The sequence below is a fragment of the Mustelus asterias genome, chromosome 7 (genome assembly GCF_964213995.1).
Source record: "Mustelus asterias chromosome 7, sMusAst1.hap1.1, whole genome shotgun sequence".
Taxonomy (NCBI): domain Eukaryota; kingdom Metazoa; phylum Chordata; class Chondrichthyes; order Carcharhiniformes; family Triakidae; genus Mustelus; species Mustelus asterias.
In genome coordinates, this window is record NC_135807.1 from 139992257 (window position 1) to 140014330 (window position 22074).

At 47.6% G+C, this 22074-nt stretch overlaps 1 protein-coding gene across 2 annotated transcripts in view; it reads right to left on the reverse strand.

The window, feature by feature from the left end:
• bmper (BMP binding endothelial regulator) overlaps window positions 1–20271 on the reverse strand; it is an 84003-nt gene extending 63732 nt beyond the window's left edge. Inside the window, exons 1-2 of one of the 2 annotated variants that reach the window (XM_078216934.1) lie at window positions 19836–20271; window positions 19662–19747 (exon numbers count right to left, since the gene is read on the reverse strand). In XM_078216934.1, the coding sequence (XP_078073060.1) occupies window positions 19662–19747; window positions 19836–19950 (201 nt within the window). In that variant the 5' untranslated portion in view covers window positions 19951–20271. The remainder of the gene's footprint in view (window positions 1–19661; window positions 19748–19835) is intronic. The other variant, XM_078216935.1, reaches the window with a different exon arrangement.
• Between the last annotated feature and the right edge of the window lie 1803 nt (window positions 20272–22074).

Here is a 22074-nt window from a genome sequence, read left to right on the forward strand (position 1 = left end):
CTAAATCTCTTCCATTTAATCTGATATCTCCACCTCCACAATGCAGGGCAGCAGTCACTGGAAACAGTCAAAATAATCAGAGCCGACAGGAGGGTAAAGGGGATTAGAAAGATGATAAAGTATGACGTTCAGACACGGACTCACACACATTAAAACACACACACGCAAACACGCATTCACACACATTCACATACACAAACACGCATTCAAACAACATTCGCACACACACATTCACACAAACATGCATTCATACATTCACACACACAGATAAACATATATTCACACAAACAACATTCACACAAACATGCATTCACGCAAACAACATTCACAGTCAGACACAAACACACATTCACAGACATAAGCACACATTCTCACACAAAAACACACATTCACACACACAGATAAACATGCATGCACATACAAACACACACACATACATGCCAGAATTATACATATAAAGTTTGGGTGCATGCTGACCCAGAAGTGTGTAAAATCACACGAGAAGATGTTGGATACGTGTCTGATGTCATTGCGCCCTTGTGTGATATTGCGCTTGATTAGTCCGTGCATGTGTGCCTATCAACAATCAAGCAGCTCATTTAAATGAACTAACCAGCAATAGACTGAGATTTTACGTGGTCTGTCTGCCGTTCGGGTTGTTGGACAGATCGATTGGCCAGGCGGCCCTTACGCTTTAGCTTCAACCTCGATCCAGGGTGGGGTGAAAGGTCAGCGTTGAAATAAAATGAACAAATGTGTCTGGGGTCTGTGTATGAGTGTGTTGCCCAGACACTTTGCATGGTTTCTCCATCGAGATTTAATTTGTACATGTCCGCGCTCGCTGAGATAGCGCCACAGTGGCTGTCCCACGAGGGAGCACAGTGGAAACACTAGCTCACACTCTGCCTTTACTCAGCGCCTGTCCCCTTCCCACTCTCCCCAGCATTGCTCAGCTTTTCGTGGAGAGTATTTCACACTGGATAGCATTAATTGGGCAGATTGCAAGAAATTGCACACCGGAGCACGCACACACCCACAGTGGTTAGCGCTGCTGCCTCACAGCGCCAACGACCCGGGTTCAATTTCTGCTTTGGTCACTGTGTGGTATTTGCATGTTCTCCCCGTGTCTGCGTGGGTTTCCTCCCACAGTCTGAAAGACGTGCTGGTTAGGGTGCATTGGGCCGTGCTAAATTCTCCCTCAGTGTAACCTGAACAGGCGCCGGTGTGTGGCGACTAGGGAATTTTCACAGTAACTTCATTGCAGTGTTAATGTAACCCTACTTGTGACACTAATAAATAAAAATAAACAAACATATTGACATACACACACACAAATAAAACACAATGGATCAGAACACAGCATTGCAAATTCATCAATTCAGGATGAAGCTGTTCTCAACTCCTGTGGTACCACAACACATTGCCCTGTTGCAGCAGATCCATCAGTAAACACACTCCTTCCATATGGAGAATCTATTGTTATTTCCAGGATAACAGAGGCAGGATTTGAGGCTGTAGAGTGCTTCCCATGAGCATTGAATGATGGTAAATCACATTCAGTGGTTGCTGTGTCACGGGACCCATTACAGGTACGTTAAATCTTCATTTTATTCGTCCATTTTACCTTCGGGGAAGATTTCCTGTTTTCTTCATGTAACAGAATCATAAATCTGTTTATCAAGACCAGATTCAGGATTCAGTTCATGAGGGTTTCCTTCCCTCCAGCTCTCAGTATTTGGACGAACAGAATGAGACTTCCAGCCATGCAATTGGCTATTTCTAATTATCTGATTATACTGAGTCGCAGTGGAAAAGGCAGCAAAAAAATACAAAAGCTGACTGGATAATATGTTCCCCGATTGCCACTGACACTCCCGATTTGACTAAGGACTCTGAACAGCACAGTCTCACACTGACACAGGTTGATAAGTCTCCCCCGCACTGGACAAAGAGAAGCTAGGTGAAGGTTGAAGGATGAAACAAGCTGGCAGGGATCTGGAATTGGCAGTTTGTGTCCCAGCTCTTTGCAGGGGTCCAAATTCACAGCTCTTTGTTTAAGGAGTGGCCAGAGGTCACACACACATCACGGTTTTTTAGGGAGCCTTTTGAAAAACTGATTTGACTCCAGAGTGGAGTAACAGTCAGATTATCACTCGGATTATCACTCACCAATAAATCCTTTCCATCACCTTATTGCATTAAGTTGATCTTTCTCTACACCCTAGCTATGACTGTAACGCTACATTCTGCACTCTCTCGTTTCCCTCTCTATGAACTTTGTATAGCCCGCAAGAAACAATACTTTTCACTGTATGTTAATACATGTGACAATAATAAATCAAATTATTCCGTGTTGGGGCTCAGGATACAGAGTTTGTAGAGAGTCTGACAGGAAGATTTGGGTCAGCAACTCTGACAGTGCGGCACTCCCTCTGTACTATCCCTCTGACAGTGCGGCACTCCCTCAGTACTGACCCTCTGACAGTGCAGCACTCCCTCAGTACCGATCCTCTGACAGTGCGGCACTCTCTCAGTACTATCCCTCTGACAGTGCGGCACTCCCTCAGTACTGACCCTCTGGCAGTGCGGCACTCTCTCAGTACTGACCCTCTGGCAGTGCGGCACTCCCTCAGTACTGACCCTCTGACAGTGCGGCACTCCCTCAGTACTGACCCTTTGACAGTGCGGCACTCCCTCAGTACTGGCCCTCTGACAGTGCGGCATTCCCTCAGTACTGACCTTCTGACAGTGCAGCACTCCCTCAGTACTGAACCTCTGATAGTGCAGCACTCCCTCAGTACTGACCCTTTGACAGTGCGGCACTCCCTCAGTACTGACCCTCTGACAGTGCGGCACTCCCTCAGCACTGAACCTCTGATAGTGCAGCACTCCCTCAGTACTGACCCTCTGACAGTGCGGCACTCTCTCAGTACTATCCCTCTGACAGTGCGGCACTCCCTCAGTACTGACCCTTTGACAGTGCGGCACTCCCTCAGTAAAGACCCTCTGACAGTGCAGCACTCCCTCAGCACTGAACCTCTGATAGTGCAGCACTCCCTCAGTACTATCCCTCTGACAGTGCAGCACTCCCTCAGTAAAGACCCTCTGACAGTGCGGCGTTCCCTCAGTACTGACCCTCTGACAGTGTGGCACTCCCTCAGTACTGACCCTCTGACAGTGCGGCACTCCCTCAGCACTGACCCTCTGACAGTGCGGCACTCCCTCAGCACTGACCCTCTGACAGTGCGGCACTCCCTCAGCACTGACCCTCTGACAGTGCGGCACTCCCTCAGTACTGACCCTCTGACAGTGCGGCACTCCCTCAGCACTGACCCTCTGACAGTGCGGCACTCCCTCAGCACTGACCCTCTGACAGTGCGGCACTCCCTCAGTACTGACCCTCTGACAGTGCAGCACTCCCTCAGTATTGACCCTCTGACAGTGCGGCACTCCCTCAGTACTGACCCTCTGACAGTGTGGCACTCCCTCAGTACTGACCCTCTGACAGTGCAGCACTCTCAGTACTGACCCTCTGACAGTGCGGCACTCCCTCAGTACTGACCCTCTGACAGTGCGGCACTCCCTCAGCACTGACCCTCTGACAGTGCGGCACTCCCTCAGCACTGACCCTCTGACAGTGCGGCACTCCCTCAGTACTGACCCTCTGACAGTGCGGCACTCCCTCAGCACTGACCCTCTGACAGTGCGGCACTCCCTCAGTACTGACCCTCTGGTTTGGCATTAACAGAAAATGGTATGTTAAAATCAGGGTGGTGGATCAGGAGTCATACAGGTTCAATGAGGGGGTCAGATGTTTGTTTACGAATGAATGAGGTTGGGTTTGGAATGATATTCCACACCAATCATCGGTTCAGGGATGGAGGGGCAGTATCAATGTAAATGCTTGTGGCTCATGGGGCAAAGAGCAGAAAAGGTGCTCTAATTCTGCCCCTCGACTCAGCCACATTTAGGGTGAGTGAGTCTGAGATATTCACTGGGTCACTCAGGGTCAGTGGGTGTGACATCACTGGGTCACTCAGGGTCAGTAGGTGTGACATCACTGGGTCACTCAGGGTCAGTGGGTGTGACATCACTGGGTCACTCAGGATCAGTGGCTGTGACATCACTGGGCATTGAGGTGCGTTGAAGAATAAATCAGGCTTCCTGCTGCCATCAGGATGCTGATTACTGTTTCCTGAGATGCCAGGGTGGTACAGTGGTTAGCACTGCTGCCTCACAGTGCCAGGGACCTGGGTTCAATTCCAGCCTCAGGTGACGGTGTGGAGTTTGCACATTCTCCCCGTGTCTGCGTGGGTTTCCTCCGGGTGCTCCAGTTCCCTCCCACCCTCCAAAGATGTGCGAGTTAGTTTGATTAGCCATGCTAAATTGCCCCTTAGTGTCGGGGGGATTAGCAGGATAAATATTTGGGGTTACGGGGATAGGGCCTGGGTGGGATTATTGTTGGTGCAGGTTCGAATGGACTCCTTCTGCACTGTAGGGATTCTATGACTCTGTGATACCGGAACAGGCACCGGAGTGTGGCAAATAGGGGACTTTTACAGTAATTTCATTGCAGTGTTAATGTAAGTGGACTTGAGACACTAATAAATAAACTTATAAAAATATTTCACTCTACAGTTACATCCCTCGAATCCATCTGCACCAATAATCTCTCAAAGAAAACCAGGTGGAATCTCATCCTTTGGCACAAAATACTGATTGTGCCAGGATTAATGCACTGAGCTTGTGCGCTGTTTCCTATGTGTGGAGATAGTTCAGTTTACAGTCACACTGGGAGCGAATGAACACGCAGACAAAACTATGCAGACAATTCCTGCTGCTATTTTGATGATTTCTCTGTTACAACTGGTTGAAACCCCAATGAAATCTGGTGAAGTGGTGGGTTCCCTTAATCAGCAGAGAAACATCAATCTGTCTGCAACTCAGAAACATGGCTGAATGAAAGATTCGGTGTGGAATAGTTCCGCCCGCGCCCTCTGAAGGTGAAGTATTAATCAGAGGCCTGAACTAACCCTGCGAGTGAGTATTAATCAGAGGCCTGAACTAACCCTGCGAGTGAGTATTAATCAGAGGCCCGAACTAACCCCGCGAGTGAGTATTAATCAGAGGCCCGAACTAACCCTGCGAGTGAGTATTAATCAGAGGCCTGAACTAACCCCGCGAGTGAGTATTAATCAGAGGCCCGAACTAACCCTGCGAGTGAGTATTAATCAGAGGCCCGAACTAACCCTGCGAGTGAGTATTAATCAGAGGCCCGAACTAACCCTGCGAGTGAGTATTAATCAGAGGCCTGAACTAACCCCGCGAGTGAGTATTAATCAGAGGCCCGAACTAACCCTGCGAGTGAGTATTAATCAGAGGCCTGAACTAACCCTGCGAGTGAGTATTAATCAGAGGCCCGAACTAACCCTGCGAGTGAGTATTAATCAGACGGCCTGAACTAACCCCGCGAGTGAGTATTAATCAGACGGCCTGAACTAACCCTGCGAGTGAGTATTAATCAGAGGCCCGAACTAACCCTGCAAGTGAGTATTAATCAGAGGCCTGAACTAACCCTGCGAGTGAGTATTAATCAGAGGCCTGAACTAACCCTGCGAGTGAGTATTAATCAGAGGCCCGAACTAACCCGGCGAGTGAGTATTAATCAGAGGCCCGAACTAACCCCGCGAGTGAGTATTAATCAGAGGCCTGAACTAACCCTGCAAGTGAGTATTAATCAGAGGCCTGAACTAACCCTGCGAGTGAGTATTAATCAGAGGCCCGAACTAACCCTGCGAGTGAGTATTAATCAGAGGCCCGAACTAACCCTGCGAGTGAGTATTAATCAGAGGCCTGAACTAACCCTGCAAGTGAGTATTAATCAGAGGCCCGAACTAACCCTGCGAGTGAGTATTAATCAGAGGCCCGAACTAACCCTGCGAGTGAGTATTAATCAGAGGCCTGAACTAACCCTGCGAGTGAGTATTAATCAGAGGCCTGAACTAACCCTGCGAGTGAGTATTAATCAGAGGCCCGAACTAACCCTGCGAGTGAGTATTAATCAGAGGCCTGAACTAACCCCGCGAGTGAGTATTAATCAGAGGCCCGAACTAACCCTGCGAGTGAGTATTAATCAGAGGCCCGAACTAACCCTGCGAGTGAGTATTAATCAGAGGCCCGAACTAACCCTGCGAGTGAGTATTAATCAGAGGCCCGAACTAACCCTGCGAGTGAGTATTAATCAGAGGCCTGAACTAACCCTGCGAGTGAGTATTAATCAGAGGCCTGAACTAACCCTGCGAGTGAGTATTAATCAGAGGCCCGAACTAACCCTGCGAGTGAGTATTAATCAGAGGCCTGAACTAACCCTGCGAGTGAGTATTAATCAGAGGCCTGAACTAACCCTGCGAGTGAGTATTAATCAGACGGCCTGAACTAACCCTGCGAGTGAGTATTAATCAGAGGCCTGAACTAACCCTGCGAGTGAGTATTAATCAGAGGCCTGAACTAACCCTGCGAGTGAGTATTAATCAGAGGCCTGAACTAACCCTGCGAGTGAGTATTAATCAGAGGCCCGAACTAACCCTGCGAGTGAGTATTAATCAGACGGCCTGAACTAACCCTGCGAGTGAGTATTAATCAGAGGCCTGAACTAACCCTGCGAGTGAGTATTAATCAGAGCCCGAACTAACCCTGCGAGTGAGTATTAATCAGAGGCCTGAACTAACCCTGCGAGTGAGTATTAATCAGAGGCCCGAACTAACCCTGCGAGTGAGTATTAATCAGAGGCCCGAACTAACCCTGCGAGTGAGTATTAATCAGACGGCCTGAACTAACCCTGCGAGTGAGTATTAATCAGAGGCCCGAACTAACCCTGCGAGTGAGTATTAATCAGAGGCCTGAACTAACCCTGCGAGTGAGTATTAATCAGAGGCCTGAACTAACCCTGCGAGTGAGTATTAATCAGAGGCCTGAACTAACCCTGCGAGTGAGTATTAATCAGAGGCCTGAACTAACCCCGCGAGTGAGTATTAATCAGAGGCCCGAACTAACCCTGCGAGTGAGTATTAATCAGAGGCCCGAACTAACCCTGCGAGTGAGTATTAATCAGAGGCCTGAACTAACCCTGCGAGTGAGTATTAATCAGAGGCCTGAACTAACCCTGCGAGTGAGTATTAATCAGAGGCCTGAACTAACCCTCCGAGTGAGTATTAATCAGAGGCCTGAACTAACCCTGCGAGTGAGTATTAATCAGAGGCCCGAACTAACCCTGCGAGTGAGTATTAATCAGAGGCCTGATCTAACCCTCCGAGTGAGTATTAATCAGAGGCCCGAACTAACCCTGCGAGTGAGTATTAATCAGAGGCCTGATCTAACCCTCCGAGTGCTTTATTTCTTGTAACTCAGCAAGCATCTTTCTCAAAAATCTGTTCATTCAAATCTAACCTGTAATTTTCTGTATCTCTCCCTCTCATCGAAGCCTTTGATTATTGCAACTAAAAAACAATTATTATAATAAGTGTCACAGAAATATTCAAAATATGAACCTGAACTTCAAAAGTATCTTTCAAACAAGAACGTGAGTCAGTGATGCCAATTATGGTGAATGAGTTTTTGAGACAAAGAGCTCTGGGCCTGGAATCTGGGCTTCCTCACTCAGCCGGACAGACTGTAGAAACCTCACAATGCAACCTCCATATTAAATAATGTCACAATGTCCTCTGTTGTTGTATGGGCATTAACTTACTGCGAAAGCAGCAGTTACGGATCAGTGTGTTCATCATAGGGATCCGACACCTAGCTGTTATTGCAGAGTGTGATCTGGGAGGTTAGAGCAACATGGTTCTGACTGGAAAGTTCCCAGTGAACCTTTTGTTTTAGTCCGTTAATACTGTGACAAAACATTGTGAAACATGTTATCAGCCGAGATTTTATGATTGGCAATTACTTTAAAGGATTCTACATATGATCATCTTGAGAGCTCAGAATTACTATGCTCTCCTGCAAGTGGATTCCATGTCACTTATGATCAGGTGTGTACCCTTAATGTCCAATACTTAGCCTATGAGATTATGCCCCCTGACCAAAAGACTATCTGAAACTGAATTTAATGAGAGAACGTTGACTTCATTCCCAGCTATCACAGACTGCGAGCATTTTTGTTCCCTCGGAGTGGAAGACAAATCTGTCTCTCTCCCAGTTTTGTCATCCACTGGTTGCGGTCAATTAAACACACCAGTGAGTCAAGAAATGCCGAATCAGAGTGATAAAGATTGCACAAGTGTCTTTTTTCTGTGTGTGACTGTTGACAGGGTTTTCTTTAATGATTCCTCACTGTCCGAAACAAGCTAGATCCTGTGGTCGCAGTGTGGATTTAAATTCCCGTCAGCTACACTTAACCTGAAGGAACATTTTATTAAATATTGCATCAAGATTTCTCCAAGGCCGTAAAGTCAGAGGATCCAGGAACATGAGAGTCACAAAAATCCACTTGTTTCAAAAATTGCATCTTATCATCGCAGGAAAAACAACAGGATTTCCCCTTTCCTTTCCTCACAAGAGTTTGTGACCTTTAAGAAACAAGGAAATCTTTCAGGTTTCAAATGCAGAGTATAGCTCGCCAGGAGATCCAGAGGACTGGGCGTGAGATTCCTGGTGTTCCTGATAGCCCAGTCCGAAAAATTAATGCCTGGGATGTTGCTGATCTCTCACCCCAGCTCAGAAACTGACTCCGACCAGAGAGACTCCCCAGAGTCCAGCACAACTCACTCTGTGCATAGGGAACACACAGTGACAGAGTGGGTGTGATGCAGAACGGAATTCTGACACTGCAACTGAAGATAACAATAAAATACAGGAATGGCGAGAAAGCAAATTTTTACATTCATTGGAAAAAAAACCTGTTAATTCATCATTAATGTTGTAATTGGCTGCCTCTAGATTCAAGGATGATGTCTATTCAGGGTCTGGCCTTTCTGCCACAGGATTGATTCTAGACCCGCAGACCTTTGGGAACAAGGGGAAGGAAGTGGGATCCAAAATACTGGAATGGTTTCTTTTTGATTTCCTTTTCTGTCGATGCTCTGCCTGTCATCTGGATTAATCTTTATATAAACAGCGTCTGTGTCTGGATTAATCTTTATATAAACAGGGTCAGTGTCTGGATTAATCTTTATATAAACAGGGTCAGTGTCTGGATTAATCTTTATATAAACAGCGTCTGTGTCTGGATTAATCTTTATATAAACAGGGACAGTGTCTGGATTAATCTTTATATAAACAGCGTCTGTGTCTGGATTAATCTTTATATAAACAGCGTCTGTGTCTGGATTAATCTTTATATAAACAGGGACAGTGTCTGGATTAATCTTTATATAAACAGGGTCAGTGTCTGGATTAATCTTTATATAAACAGCGTCAGTGTCTGGATTAATCTTTATATAAACAGCGTCAGTGTCTGGATTAATCTTTATATAAACAGGATCAGTATCTGGATTAATCTTTATATAAACAGGGTCAGTGTCTGGATTAATCTTTATATAAACAGCGCCAGTGTCTGGATTAATCTTTATATAAACAGCCTCAGCGTCTGGATTAATCTTTACATAAACAGGGACAGTGTCTGGATTAATCTTTATATAAACAGGGTCAGTGTCTGGATTAATCTTTATATAAACAGCATCAGTGTCTGGATTAATCTTTATATAAACAGCGCCAGTGTCTGGATTAATCTTTATATAAACAGGGTCAGTGTCTGGATTAATCTTTATATAAACAGCGTCAGTGTCTGGATTAATCTTTATATAAACAGGGTCAGTGTCTGGATTAATCTTTATATAAACAGGGTCAGTGTCTGGATTAATCTTTATATAAACAGGGTCAGTGTCTGGATTAATCTTTATATAAACAGCGTCTGTGTCTGGATTAATCTTTATATAAACAGGGTCAGTGTCTGGATTAATCTCTATATAAACAGGGTCAGTGTCTGGATTAATCTTTATATAAACAGGGACAGTGTCTGGATTAATCTTTATATAAACAGGGTCAGTGTCTGGATTAATCTTTATATAAACAGCATCAGTGTCTGGATTAATCTTTATATAAACAGCGCCAGTGTCTGGATTAATCTTTATATAAACAGGGTCAGTGTCTGGATTAATCTTTATATAAACAGCGTCAGTGTCTGGATTAATCTTTATATAAACAGCGTCAGTGTCTGGATTAATCTTTATATAAACAGCGTCAGTGTCTGGATTAATCTTTATATAAACAGCGCCAGTGTCTGGATTAATCTTTATATAAACAGCGCCAGTGTCTGGATTAATCTTTATATAAACAGGATCAGTGTCTGGATTAATCTTTATATAAACAGCGTCAGCGTCTGGATTAATCTTTATATAAACAGGATCAGTGTCTGGATTAATCTTTATATAAACAGCCTCAGCGTCTGGATTAATCTTTATATAAACAGGATCAGTGTCTGGATTAATCTTTATATAAACAGCGCCAGTGTCTGGATTAATCTTTATATAAACAGCCTCAGCGTCTGGATTAATCTTTACATAAACAGGATCAGTGTCTGGATTAATCTTTATATAAACAGCGCCAGTGTCTGGATTAATCTTTATATAAACAGCCTCAGCGTCTGGATTAATCTTTATATAAACAGGGTCAGTGTCTGGATTAATCTTTATATAAACAGGGTCAGTGTCTGGATTAATCTTTATATAAACAGCGTCAGTGTCTGGATTAATCTTTATATAAACAGCGTCAGTGTCTGGATTAATCTTTATATAAACAGGGTCAGTGTCTGGATTAATCTTTATATAAACAGGGTCAGTGTCTGGATTAATCTTTATATAAACAGGATCAGTGTCTGGATTAATCTTTATATAAACAGCGTCAGTGTCTGGATTAATCTTTATATAAACAGCGTCAGTGTCTGGATTAATCTTTATATAAACAGGGACAGTGTCTGGATTAATCTTTATATAAACAGCGTCAGTGTCTGGATTAATCTTTATATAAACAGCGTCAGTGTCTGGATTAATCTTTATATAAACAGCGTCAGTGTCTGGATTAATCTTTATATAAACAGGGTCAGTGTCTGGATTAATCTTTATATAAACAGCGTCAGTGTCTGGATTAATCTTTATATAAACAGCGTCAGTGTCTGGATTAATCTTTATATAAACAGGGTCAGTGTCTGGATTAATCTTTATATAAACAGCGTCAGTGTCTGGATTAATCTTTATATAAACAGGGACAGTGTCTGGATTAATCTTTATATAAACAGCGTCAGTGTCTGGATTAATCTTTATATAAACAGCGTCAGTGTCTGGATTAATCTTTATATAAACAGCGTCAGTGTCTGGATTAATCTTTATATAAACAGGGTCAGTGTCTGGATTAATCTTTATATAAACAGCGTCAGTGTCTGGATTAATCTTTATATAAACAGCGTCAGTGTCTGGATTAATCTTTATATAAACAGGGTCAGTATCTGGATTAATCTTTATATAAACAGGGTCAGCGTCTGGATTAATCTTTATATAAACAGCGTCAGTGTCTGGATTAATCTTTATATAAACAGGATCAGTGTCTGGATTAATCTCTATATAAACAGGGTCAGTGTCTGGATTAATCTTTATATAAACAGGATCAGTGTCTGGATTAATCTTTATATAAACAGGGACAGTGTCTGGATTAATCTTTATATAAACAGGATCAGTGTCTGGATTAATCTCTATATAAACAGGGTCAGTGTCTGGATTAATCTTTATATAAACAGGGACAGTGTCTGGATTAATCTTTATATAAACAGCGTCAGTGTCTGGATTAATCTTTATATAAACAGGGTCAGTGTCTGGATTAATCTTTATATAAACAGTGTTGGCTCCTCTCAATCATCAATTATGCGATCGAAGAGGTCATCAATAGCGCTAACAAGCGCCACTTACTCAGCAATAAGCTGCTCAGTGACGCCCAGTTTGAGTTTCTCTGGGGTCACTCAGCTCACGACCTCATTACAGCCTTGGTTCAAACTTGAACAAAAGAGCTGAATGCCAGAGGTGAAGTGAGAATGACTGCCCTCGACATCAAGGCCGCATTTGACTGACTATGACGTCAAGGGGCCTTCGCAAAACTGGAGTAAATGGGAATCGGGCAGAAAACCCTCCGCTGGTTGGAGACATATCTGGCATAAAGGAAGATGGTTGTGGCTGTTGGAGGTCTGTCATCTCAGTTCGAGCAGTCCATATCCAAATGCAGCAAGTCCTGGTCAATATTCAGGCTTGCACTGACAAGTGGCAAGTAACATTCGTGCTACACAAGTGCCAGCCAATGACCATCTTCAAGAAGATAATCTAACCATTGTTCCTTGACATTCAATAGGATTACTATCACTGAATCCTCCAGTAATAGTAGGGCAGCACGGTGACATGGTGGTACTATTGCCTCACAGCAACAGGGACCCAGGTTTGACTCCTGGCTGGGGTCACTGTCTGCAAGTTCTCCCCGTGTCTGCATGGGTTTCCTTCCAGTGCTCCAGTTTCCTCCCACAGTCCAAAAGCTGTGCTGGTTAGGTGCATTGGCCATGCTAAATTGTCAAAGAAGACAGAGGATAGCAGTGGAAGGGTGCATTTTTCTGAATGGAGGGCTGTGACAAGTGGCGTTCCTAAGGGATCAGTGCGGGATCTTTGCTATTTGTAATATATATAAATGATTTGGGGGAAAATGTAACTGGTGGATTTGCGGATAGCGATGAGGACCATCAGAGGATACAGTAGGATATAGATCGGTTGGAGACTTGGGCAGAGAGATGGCAGATGGAGTTTAATCCGGACAAGTGTGAGGTAATGCATTTTGGAAGGTCAAATACAGATAGGAAATATACAGTAAATGGCAGAACCCTTCAGAGTATTGATAGGCAAAGGGATTTGGGTGTACAGGTGCACAGGTCACTGAAAGTGGCAATGCAGGTGGAGAAGGTAGTCAAGAAGGCATACGGCATGCTTGCCTTCATTGGCCGTGGCATTGAGTTTAAAAACTGGCAAGTCATGTTGCAGCTTTAATGAACCTTAGTTAGGCCGCACTTGGAATATAGTGTTCAATTCTGGTCGCCACACTATCAGAAGGATGTGGAGGCTTTGGAGAGGGTACAGAAAAGATTTACCAGGATGTTGCCTGGTATGGAGGGCATTAGCTATGAGGAGAGGTTGGAGAAACATGGTTTGTTCTCACTGGAACGACGGAGGTTGAGGGGCGACCTGATAGAAGTCTACAAGATTATGAGAGGCATGGACAGAGTGGATAGTCAGAAGCTTTTTCCCAGGGTGGAAGAGTCAATTACTAGGGGGCACAGGTTTAAGGTGCGAGGGACAAGGTTTAAAGGAGATGTACAAGGCAAATTTTTTACACAGAGATTAGAGGGTGCCTGGAACTCGTTGCCGGGGGAGGGAGTGGAAGCAGATACGATAGTGAGTTTTAAGGGGTGTCTTGACAAGTACACGAATAGGATGGGAATAGAGGGATTTGGTCCCCGGAAGGGTAGGGGGTTTTAGTTCAGTCGGGGCAGCATGGTCGGTGCAGGCTTGGAGGGCCGAAGGGCCTGTTCCTGTGCTGTAATTTTCTTTGTTCTTTTTCTTTAAATTCTCCCTCAGTGTACCCGAACAGGTGCCAGAGTGTTTAAACTTTTAAGCTAACAACATCCTGGGGGTTACCATTGACTAGAAACTGAACTGGACTTCGCCATATAAATACTGTAGCTACAAGAACAGGTCAGAAGCTAGGAATCCTGTTGCAAATAACTCACCTCCTGACCCCCCCGTGCCCCCCTGCCCCCTTCCCAAAGCCTGTCCACCATCTACACGGCACAAGTCAGGAGTGTGATGGAACACTCTCCACTTGCCTGGATGGGCGCAGCTCCAACAACACTCAAGAAGTTTAACAGTATCCAGGTCAAAGCAGCCCCGCTTGATTGGCACCTGTTTCACAAACATTCACTTTCTCCACCACCGATAAACAGTGTGTACTATCTGCAAGATGCACTGCAGGAACTCACCAAGGCTCCTTAGTCAGCAGCTTCCATTTACACCACCACTACCATCAAGAAGAACAAGATAGCAGCCACATAGGAACACCAGTACCTGCACGTACCCCTCCAAGCCACTCACTATCTTGACTTGGAAATGTATCGCCGCTGTTCCTTCACTGTCAATGGGTAAAGATCCTGGGACTTCCTCCCTAACAGCACTGTGGGTGTACCTACACTACAAGGACTGCAGCGGTTCAAGAAGGCAGCTCACCACCATCCTCTCAAGGGTAATAAGGGATGGGTAATAAATGCTGGCCTAGCCAGTGATGCCTGCATCCATAGAACCATAGAATCCTTACAGTGTAGAAGGAGGCCATTTGGCCCATCAAGTTTGCACGGACTCTCCAAAATCAAAGCAGCTCGGGCCCCACATTCGGAATTCTCGTCAGCAACATTTACAACAGCTTTTTTTTAAAAGGGGACAAGGCACAAGGAAGCTACCGGGGATGCACAGGTAGGTATAGCCCTCAGACATTGAGAGACATGTCCGGACACTGCCCTGTGGCAACCTGGCAGTGTCAGGGGGCAGTGTCAGGAGCTCACTCTGGGGAGGGGCAGAGAGTCCTGCGTCTGCAGGATGCTTTGTCTTTTTTGAGATCAGAGCACCCTTTCCAATCTCGGGATTCCCAACATTGCCGGCTTTTTCCGTCCCCACCCCGCCAGTGTGATGGCGTGGCCCACGCTTCCATTGTTTTTGCACCAAGTGCTGGATTATCTGGCGAATGTTGTCGGTGTGTAGCTGGCGAGCGTCACGACACTGGCTTTCTCACCTGGGCCAGCACTCGGCACAAAAATGATAAAACTCCACCCCAGAAACTGAACTGCACCCAGCCACATAAACACAGTGGCTACATGAGCAGGTCAGGGGCTGGGAATTCTGCTGTGAGTAACTCACCTCCTGACTCCCCAAAGCCTGTCCACCATCTACAAGGCACAAGTCAGTGACTTGATAGACACCACATCCACCAACTTAAACATTCACATCCTCCACCACTGACGCACAGTGACAGGCGTGTGCACCATCCAGAAGAGGCACTGCAGCAACTCACCAAGACTCCTTCAACAGCACTTTCCTAACCCCCGACCTCTGCCATCTAGAAGGTCAAAGGTAGCAAACACATGGGAACACCACCACCTTCAAATTCTCCTCTGAGTCACTCACCATCCTGACTTGGAAATATATCACCGTTCCTTCACTGTCGCTGGGTCAAAACTCTGGAACTCCCTCCCCAACAGCGCTGTGGGTGTATCTACACCACATGGAGTGCAGCAGTTCAAGAAGGCAGCTCACCACCACCTTTTCAAGGACAATTAGCGATGGGCAACAAATGTTGACCTAGCCAGCGATATCCATATCCCATGAATGAATAAAAACAATGTTTGGGACAGTGAAATGTGTTTCATAATAACACTAGAAAGATTAAACCCAGACATATCCACCCTCCTTCCGAGAAATCAAAGAAAATCAATAAGTGACCAACCAAACATCATTGTCCTGTGTGTGGGAGAACACTCTCTCAGAAATCAGACTTTAGTCATCTGAAAACCTCATAACCTGATTTCATTTGAAGTCAATCAGAAGCTGTCACAAGCACATGCTTACCCTGTGAGGAACAATCCTTCCTGACACTGTCAAGACTTGGTTTCTCCATCCACCTTACACAGTGAGATTCTTTCAGAACAAAGGCAGACAGGGAAAGACCTTCTGCTCCATGGAGGTGGCCCAGACCAGAGGAAATCTTTGCTAGTGTAGTTGATGTTGCAGACTGGCCTTTACTACAGTATTAGAATGTCACAGCACTCAGGACACCAGTGTGAGTTCGATCTGGAGCAGCTGAACTCTGCTCTCAGATTATTGGGCATGTTCGCCTAACCAGAGCTTGGCTTTTTAAAAGCAAGATGCTGCAGATGCTGGAATTCGAAACAAAAACAGAAAATGCTGGAAAATCTCAGCAGGTCTGACAGCATCTGTGGAGAGAGAAACAGAGCCAAGGTTTCGAATCTAGATGGCCCTTCGTCAGTGCCCTCTCGATTCTCTCACAGGTGGAGAAGGAAGTCAAGAAGGCATACGGCATGCTTGCCTTCATCATCCGGAGCATTGAGTTTAAAAATTGGCAAGTCATGTTGCAGCTTTATAGAACCTTAGTTAGGCCGCACTTGGAATATAGTGTTCAATTCTGGTTGCCACACTACCAGAAGGATGTGGAGGCTTTGGAGAGGGTACAGAAAATAGTTACCAGGATGTTGCCTGGTATGGAGGGCATTAGCTATGAGGAGAGGTTGGAGAAACTTGATTTGTTCTCACTGGAACGACAGAGCTTGAGGGGCGACCTGATAGAAGTCTACAAGATTATGAGGGTCATGGACAGAGCGGATAGTCAGAAGCTTTTTCCCAGGATGGAAGAGTCAATTACTAGGGGGCACAGGTTTAAGGTGCGAGGGGCAAGGTTTAAAGGAGATGTATGATGCAAGTTTTTTTACACAGAGGGTGTGGTGTGGGTGCCTGGAACTCACTGCCGGGGGAGATAGTGGAAGCAGATACGACAGTGAGTTTTAAGATGAATCTGGACAAATACATGAATAGGATGGGAATGGAGGGATATGGTCCCCGGAAGGGTAGGGGGTTTTAGTTAAGTCGGGCAGCATGATCGGTGCAGGCTTGGAGGGCCAAAGGGCCTGTTCCTGTGCTGTAATTTTCTTTGTTCTTTGACTTGACTCGAAAATTAGCTCTATTCTGTCTCCACAGATGCTGTCAGACCTGTTGAGATTTTCCAGCATTTTCTGTTTTTGTTTGTCTTTTTAAAACGTTACTCTGCCTTTTAAGTTACGAATTCTTTCTGTCATGGGCAAAACCAATAAAAATCAAACTTCAACTTCAGCTGTGCTGGTGCAACGTGCAGACAGCAGGTAATTTAAGCTGAACAATGGTCCCTGGACCAGGTACCATGTCGTTGGAAAAGGTGCCCGGTTGACCAATCCCCACTGCGGTCAATCTGGGTCCATCCAGTAGGGTGGGTTTTGTTTGCAGGAAGGGATGGCAAGCTGCTCGAGACAAGGTGCATTCTCTCAGGCACTGTAAACTGATGCAGAAGTCACACTCTATCCCACCCAGACCCTGTTGTCCTCAGCTTTCCTGTAAACTTTGGTTAAAGATGGCTCCAAAGCCAAAACGTCTGGGAGTAAGCTCTGAAGCAGTGGGAAAAGTGGACAAACGACCAAAGAGTCTGCAATGGGACCAGAGCGGGGACCAGAGCGGGGACCAGAGCGGAGGCCAGAGCGGGGACCAGAGCGGAGGCCAGAGCGGGGACCAGAGCGGGGACCAGAGCGGAGGCCAGAGCGGGGACCAGAGCGGGGACCAGAGCGGAGGCCAGAGCGGGGACCAGAGCGGGGACCAGAGCGGAGGCCAGAGCAGAGGCCAGAGCGGGGACCAGAGCGGAGGCCAGAGCGGAGGCCAGAGCGGGGACCAGAGCGGAGGCCAGAGCGGGGACCAGAGCGGAGGCCAGAGCGGGGACCAGAGCGGGGACCAGAGCGGAGGCCAGAGCGGAGGCCAGAGCGGGGACCAGAGCGGGGACCAGAGCGGAGGCCAGAGCGGGGACCAGAGCGGAGGCCAGAGCGGGGACCAGAGCGGAGGCCAGAGCGGAGGCCAGAGCGGGGACCAGAGCGGGGACCAGAGCGGAGGCCAGAGCGGGGACCAGAGCGGAGGCCAGAGCGGAGGCCAGAGCGGGGACCAGAGCGGGGACCAGAGCGGAGGCCAGAGCGGGGACCAGAGCGGAGGCCAGAGCGGGGACCAGAGCGGGGACCAGAGCGGGGACCAGAGCGGAGGCCAGAGCGGGGACCAGAGCGGAGGCCAGAGCGGGGACCAGAGCGGAGGCCAGAGCGGAGGCCAGAGCGGGGACCAGAGCGGGGACCAGAGCGGGGACCAGAGCGGAGGCCAGAGCGGGGACCAGAGCGGAGGCCAGAGCGGGGACCAGAGCGGGGACCAGAGCGGAGGCCAGAGCGGGGACCAGAGCGGGGACCAGAGCGGGGACCAGAGCGGAGGCCAGAGCGGGGACCAGAGCGGAGGCCAGAGCGGGGACCAGAGCGGAGGCCAGAGCGGGGACCAGAGCGGGGACCAGAGCGGGGACCAGAGCGGAGGCCAGAGCGGGGACCAGAGCGGGGACCAGAGCGGGGACCAGAGCGGAGGCCAGAGCGGGGACCAGACCGGGGACCAGAGCGGGGACCAGAGCGGAGGCCAGAGCACATTTGACAGAATGGGACCGTGTGGCGGAATGTCAAGTTGCATCTCCCTGCTTTAGAAACGATGATGGGGTTAACACTGCAGTGAACTGCCTAAACTATTACTGTGCCTATTCTCACCAGACGCTGGCTGGTATGTTAAAAGTTTCCTGCTTTTGTTTCAGATTGCCAGTGTTTGCAGTATTTTTGGTTTTCACTAGAGAAGCAAAATGCTATGGAACCTTCCAGAATACATTGGGAGTCTCTTCCTGGCGCTGACTTGTGAAGGGATTTACCAGAGCAAATAAATGTACAAACACTGCAGCAGGAACACCTGCAGGAACCATATCAACATTCCAGCATGGAGGGTTAGAGATAGCCTAGATTTATCGGGATATAAATGCTGGATCTGAGTTTGCAAATTGAAATCAGGAATGACATATGGATGTTTTTTGTTTGGAATGCAGAAACCCTAACATATGGATGGGCATGAGCTGGCTGCTGGTAATAAGCAGCAAATTAAATTGAGTGCAGGCTTGAAAAAGGCTGCAAGGCGCGAGGCCAGGCTGACCCAGTGATCCTCTACTGAGGAATTAGCCCGTGTGTGTCTGTATTTGTGTCTCTGTGTATCTGTATTTCTGGCTGTGCATCCTGTGCCTGTATGTCTCTGTATCTGTGCGTGTGAGTTTCTGTCTGCCTTTTAGCTTTGACAAAGGGTCATCTGGACTCGAAACGTCAGCTCTTTTCTCTCCTTACAGATGCTGCCAGACCTGCTGAGATTTTCCAGCGTTTTCTATTTTGGTTTGTGTCTCGGGTACTGACAAACTGCAACAGCCTCTTAGACCCAATGCAACTAGTGTCCCGGGGGCTGGGATCCTCTGGGTTGGGATCAGGGATCCCCGGGGACTGGGATCCTCTGGGCTGGGATCCTCTGGAGTCTCCACAAGGTCCTCGCGCCAATCAGCACAACCACATTGTGACAATTCTCAATCTCAGAATCCTGCTGAATTTCGCAGTATTTCTTTTCCAAACTTGGGTTGGGATTCTCCCACAAACGATGGTTTCAAGTCAGCATTCTGTTCAACAAGGAGCAGATAATGCACTGAGAGTGTGTGTTTGGGTCACCCAGCAGCCCTGCATCTTGTGAACTGTTGCACTGGGATGAATCGATCGCGATCTGTTTGCAAACACAAATCCGGGTGTAAATACTAACTGGCTGACACATTGAGACGGAATGTGTGCTAGATCCTGCATCTGAACCACTACATTCAACTGCACTACCTTTTAATAATTACTTGTGACACATCAAACCCGCTCCTGTACCTGAGATTTGTGGTGAAACGGGACTTACCAAACACTGGCAGGAGATACAGGGGTTGTCGGTAATTCGCGGAATCTCTATCACGTCGCCTTCGTTCTCACAGCTTGCCACTGAGCCTACACATTGAACCACCGACAGGGTTAGACTGTTACCCAGGGTTTAGAAGGTAGCTCTGTTTAATAGCACAGGATGAGGGTTTCTTACCTGTCAGAAGAGACGGGGAGACGGTGATCTGGGACAGACAAACTAAAAGGCAGACCAGTAAACGGCTGCACAGGTCTGGCCAGTTTACCCGAGTGATTCCGAAATTAAACAGCATCTTCAAAGAAGCAACTCCGGCAGAAACCAAACTGTCCCAGCGGCGGCAGCCTGGAATCTCTGAACCTGCTCAATCAGCTGTGTCCCAGTCTCTGAACCACAGTGTTCAGCATCAAGCAGCCAGCCCCACACACACAGGCAGAGAGAAGCATCACAGTGACAGCTACACACCCTCACTCTCCTGATCATACACAACACAGCAGTGCCTGGGAGTTGGGGAGTGCAGGTCCCAGTCTGCAGGCGGGGCTGTGTGTGAGTGTGTGCTGTACCATCACACTGCTGTCTTCTCTGGCACTCAGCACCGGCCTCCCGGTTCACTCACAGCTAACTGAACAACCGCCTTGTTACTGTCAGACTGCCAGGGCAAAGCAAACACCCACCTCCCCAGCACACCACCGGCCACATGTCACCCACTCACCTCTGAGCCGATTCAGACCCACCCTCCTCAACCCCTCTCCCCCTCCTCAACCCCTCTCTCCCAGTCCCCCTCACCCTCCTCAACCCCTCTCCCCCTCAAAACCCCCTCCTCAACCCCTCTCTCCCAGTCCCCCTCACCCTCCTCAGCCCCCTCTCCCCCCAAAACTCCCTCAACCCCCTAGCCCCCTCTCCCAGTCCCCCCTCCCCCACCCTCCTCAGCCCCCTCCCCCACCTTCCTCAACCCCTCTCCCCCCAAAACACTCTCTCCCCTCCTCAACTTCTTCCTCCATTCCTTCTTCCCCCAAAACCCCCTCAACCCCCATCCCCTCTTCCTCCACCGCGCCCTCCCTGGAGATCTCTACTTGGCCGATTATAACTTTATCGACGCCACCTTTGTCCTGGTAACACAGGAGCTGATCAGAGTGATTTCTGATGACATACATGTGGAATCCGCAGTTACAACCCGGGGCAAACAAAGGGCAGGAAAGTTCCTGGGGAACCCGCAGCTGATGTGACATTTTACCCAGAAAAGACCATTGAGCCCACACAGTGATGTCGTGTGCTGAAACTGATGGGGGGGACTGTATTCCAGCAATGTTGCGGCTCAGGATCTGTGCGCCTGATTTTAACGCCCAGCTCAGCCTCACTCCCTGTTGCTTGTTGGGGTTCTTAGTTCATGTAAAAGGAACTAAATGATGTTTAATTTGCAGAAATCGAGGATAATTCGCCACCATCTCCCGCTCATCCTCACACAGTCGGTGGCCGGAGCCTTGAGACTGGTTCTGAAATCCTGAGACCACAGGCAGGGATTCAGTAATTCTCCAGAATTCGGGAACAGGCAGCCTCAGATGGGTTTAACAAGGATCTTTTGTCGGGAGAGTATTTTTGGCGCCTGTTGGAGGTAATCTATGGCACCATTCATAAATGGGAGGCGATAGCTAACCACAGACTGGGAGACAGTTCCACCTGTGCCGGTGGAAAGGCAGAGCTTGCCAAATATTGAGTTACACTCACCATCCGCAGTGTTAACCAGAGCGGGCTCACCGCGGCTCCTCACATGTTGCAGTTGAGGAGAAGGTGTGAGCGATTGTGCCACATTCAGAATGAAATGTGCTCAGAGAGTGTGCTCAGCGAGCAGTCCTGTCTGAGTGAGGGCTCCTGTTCCGTGTGCGGAGACCGTGTGTGAAACAGGGCTTCAGAAAAAAAAATACAAGCGCTAAAAACTATCCAGGCTGTGTTACATCGTGTATTCATAACCTTACACACACTCCCTTTTATCATACAAAGAGCAAATGTTAGCATTTACAATGGGAATTATTGATGTAAACTTGTCACACAGTCACCCCACCTTCCACCAGCAGAGGCGCCGCATCCCCACTGACAGAGGAGCCTGTATTTCTGAGCTACACAACCCCGGCTGCCCCCAAAGCCTGATAACCAAGCGAGGAACTGCTTCTGAAGCGTGGTTACTGTGGCAACGGCAGCCAATTCAAACAGCAATGTGACACTTACCAATGGTGTTGATTGAGACAAAAATATAGGCCCAGGAGGAACGTCCCTCATCTTCAAACACTTCCCTGGGATCTTTTACATCATGTGAGAGGCAGACAGGGACTACAGCACACCCCCAGCACCGGAGTGCCAGCCTAGATTTCTCCACTCAAACCCCTGCAGTAGGATTTGAAGTGCAGACACTACGACAACGGAT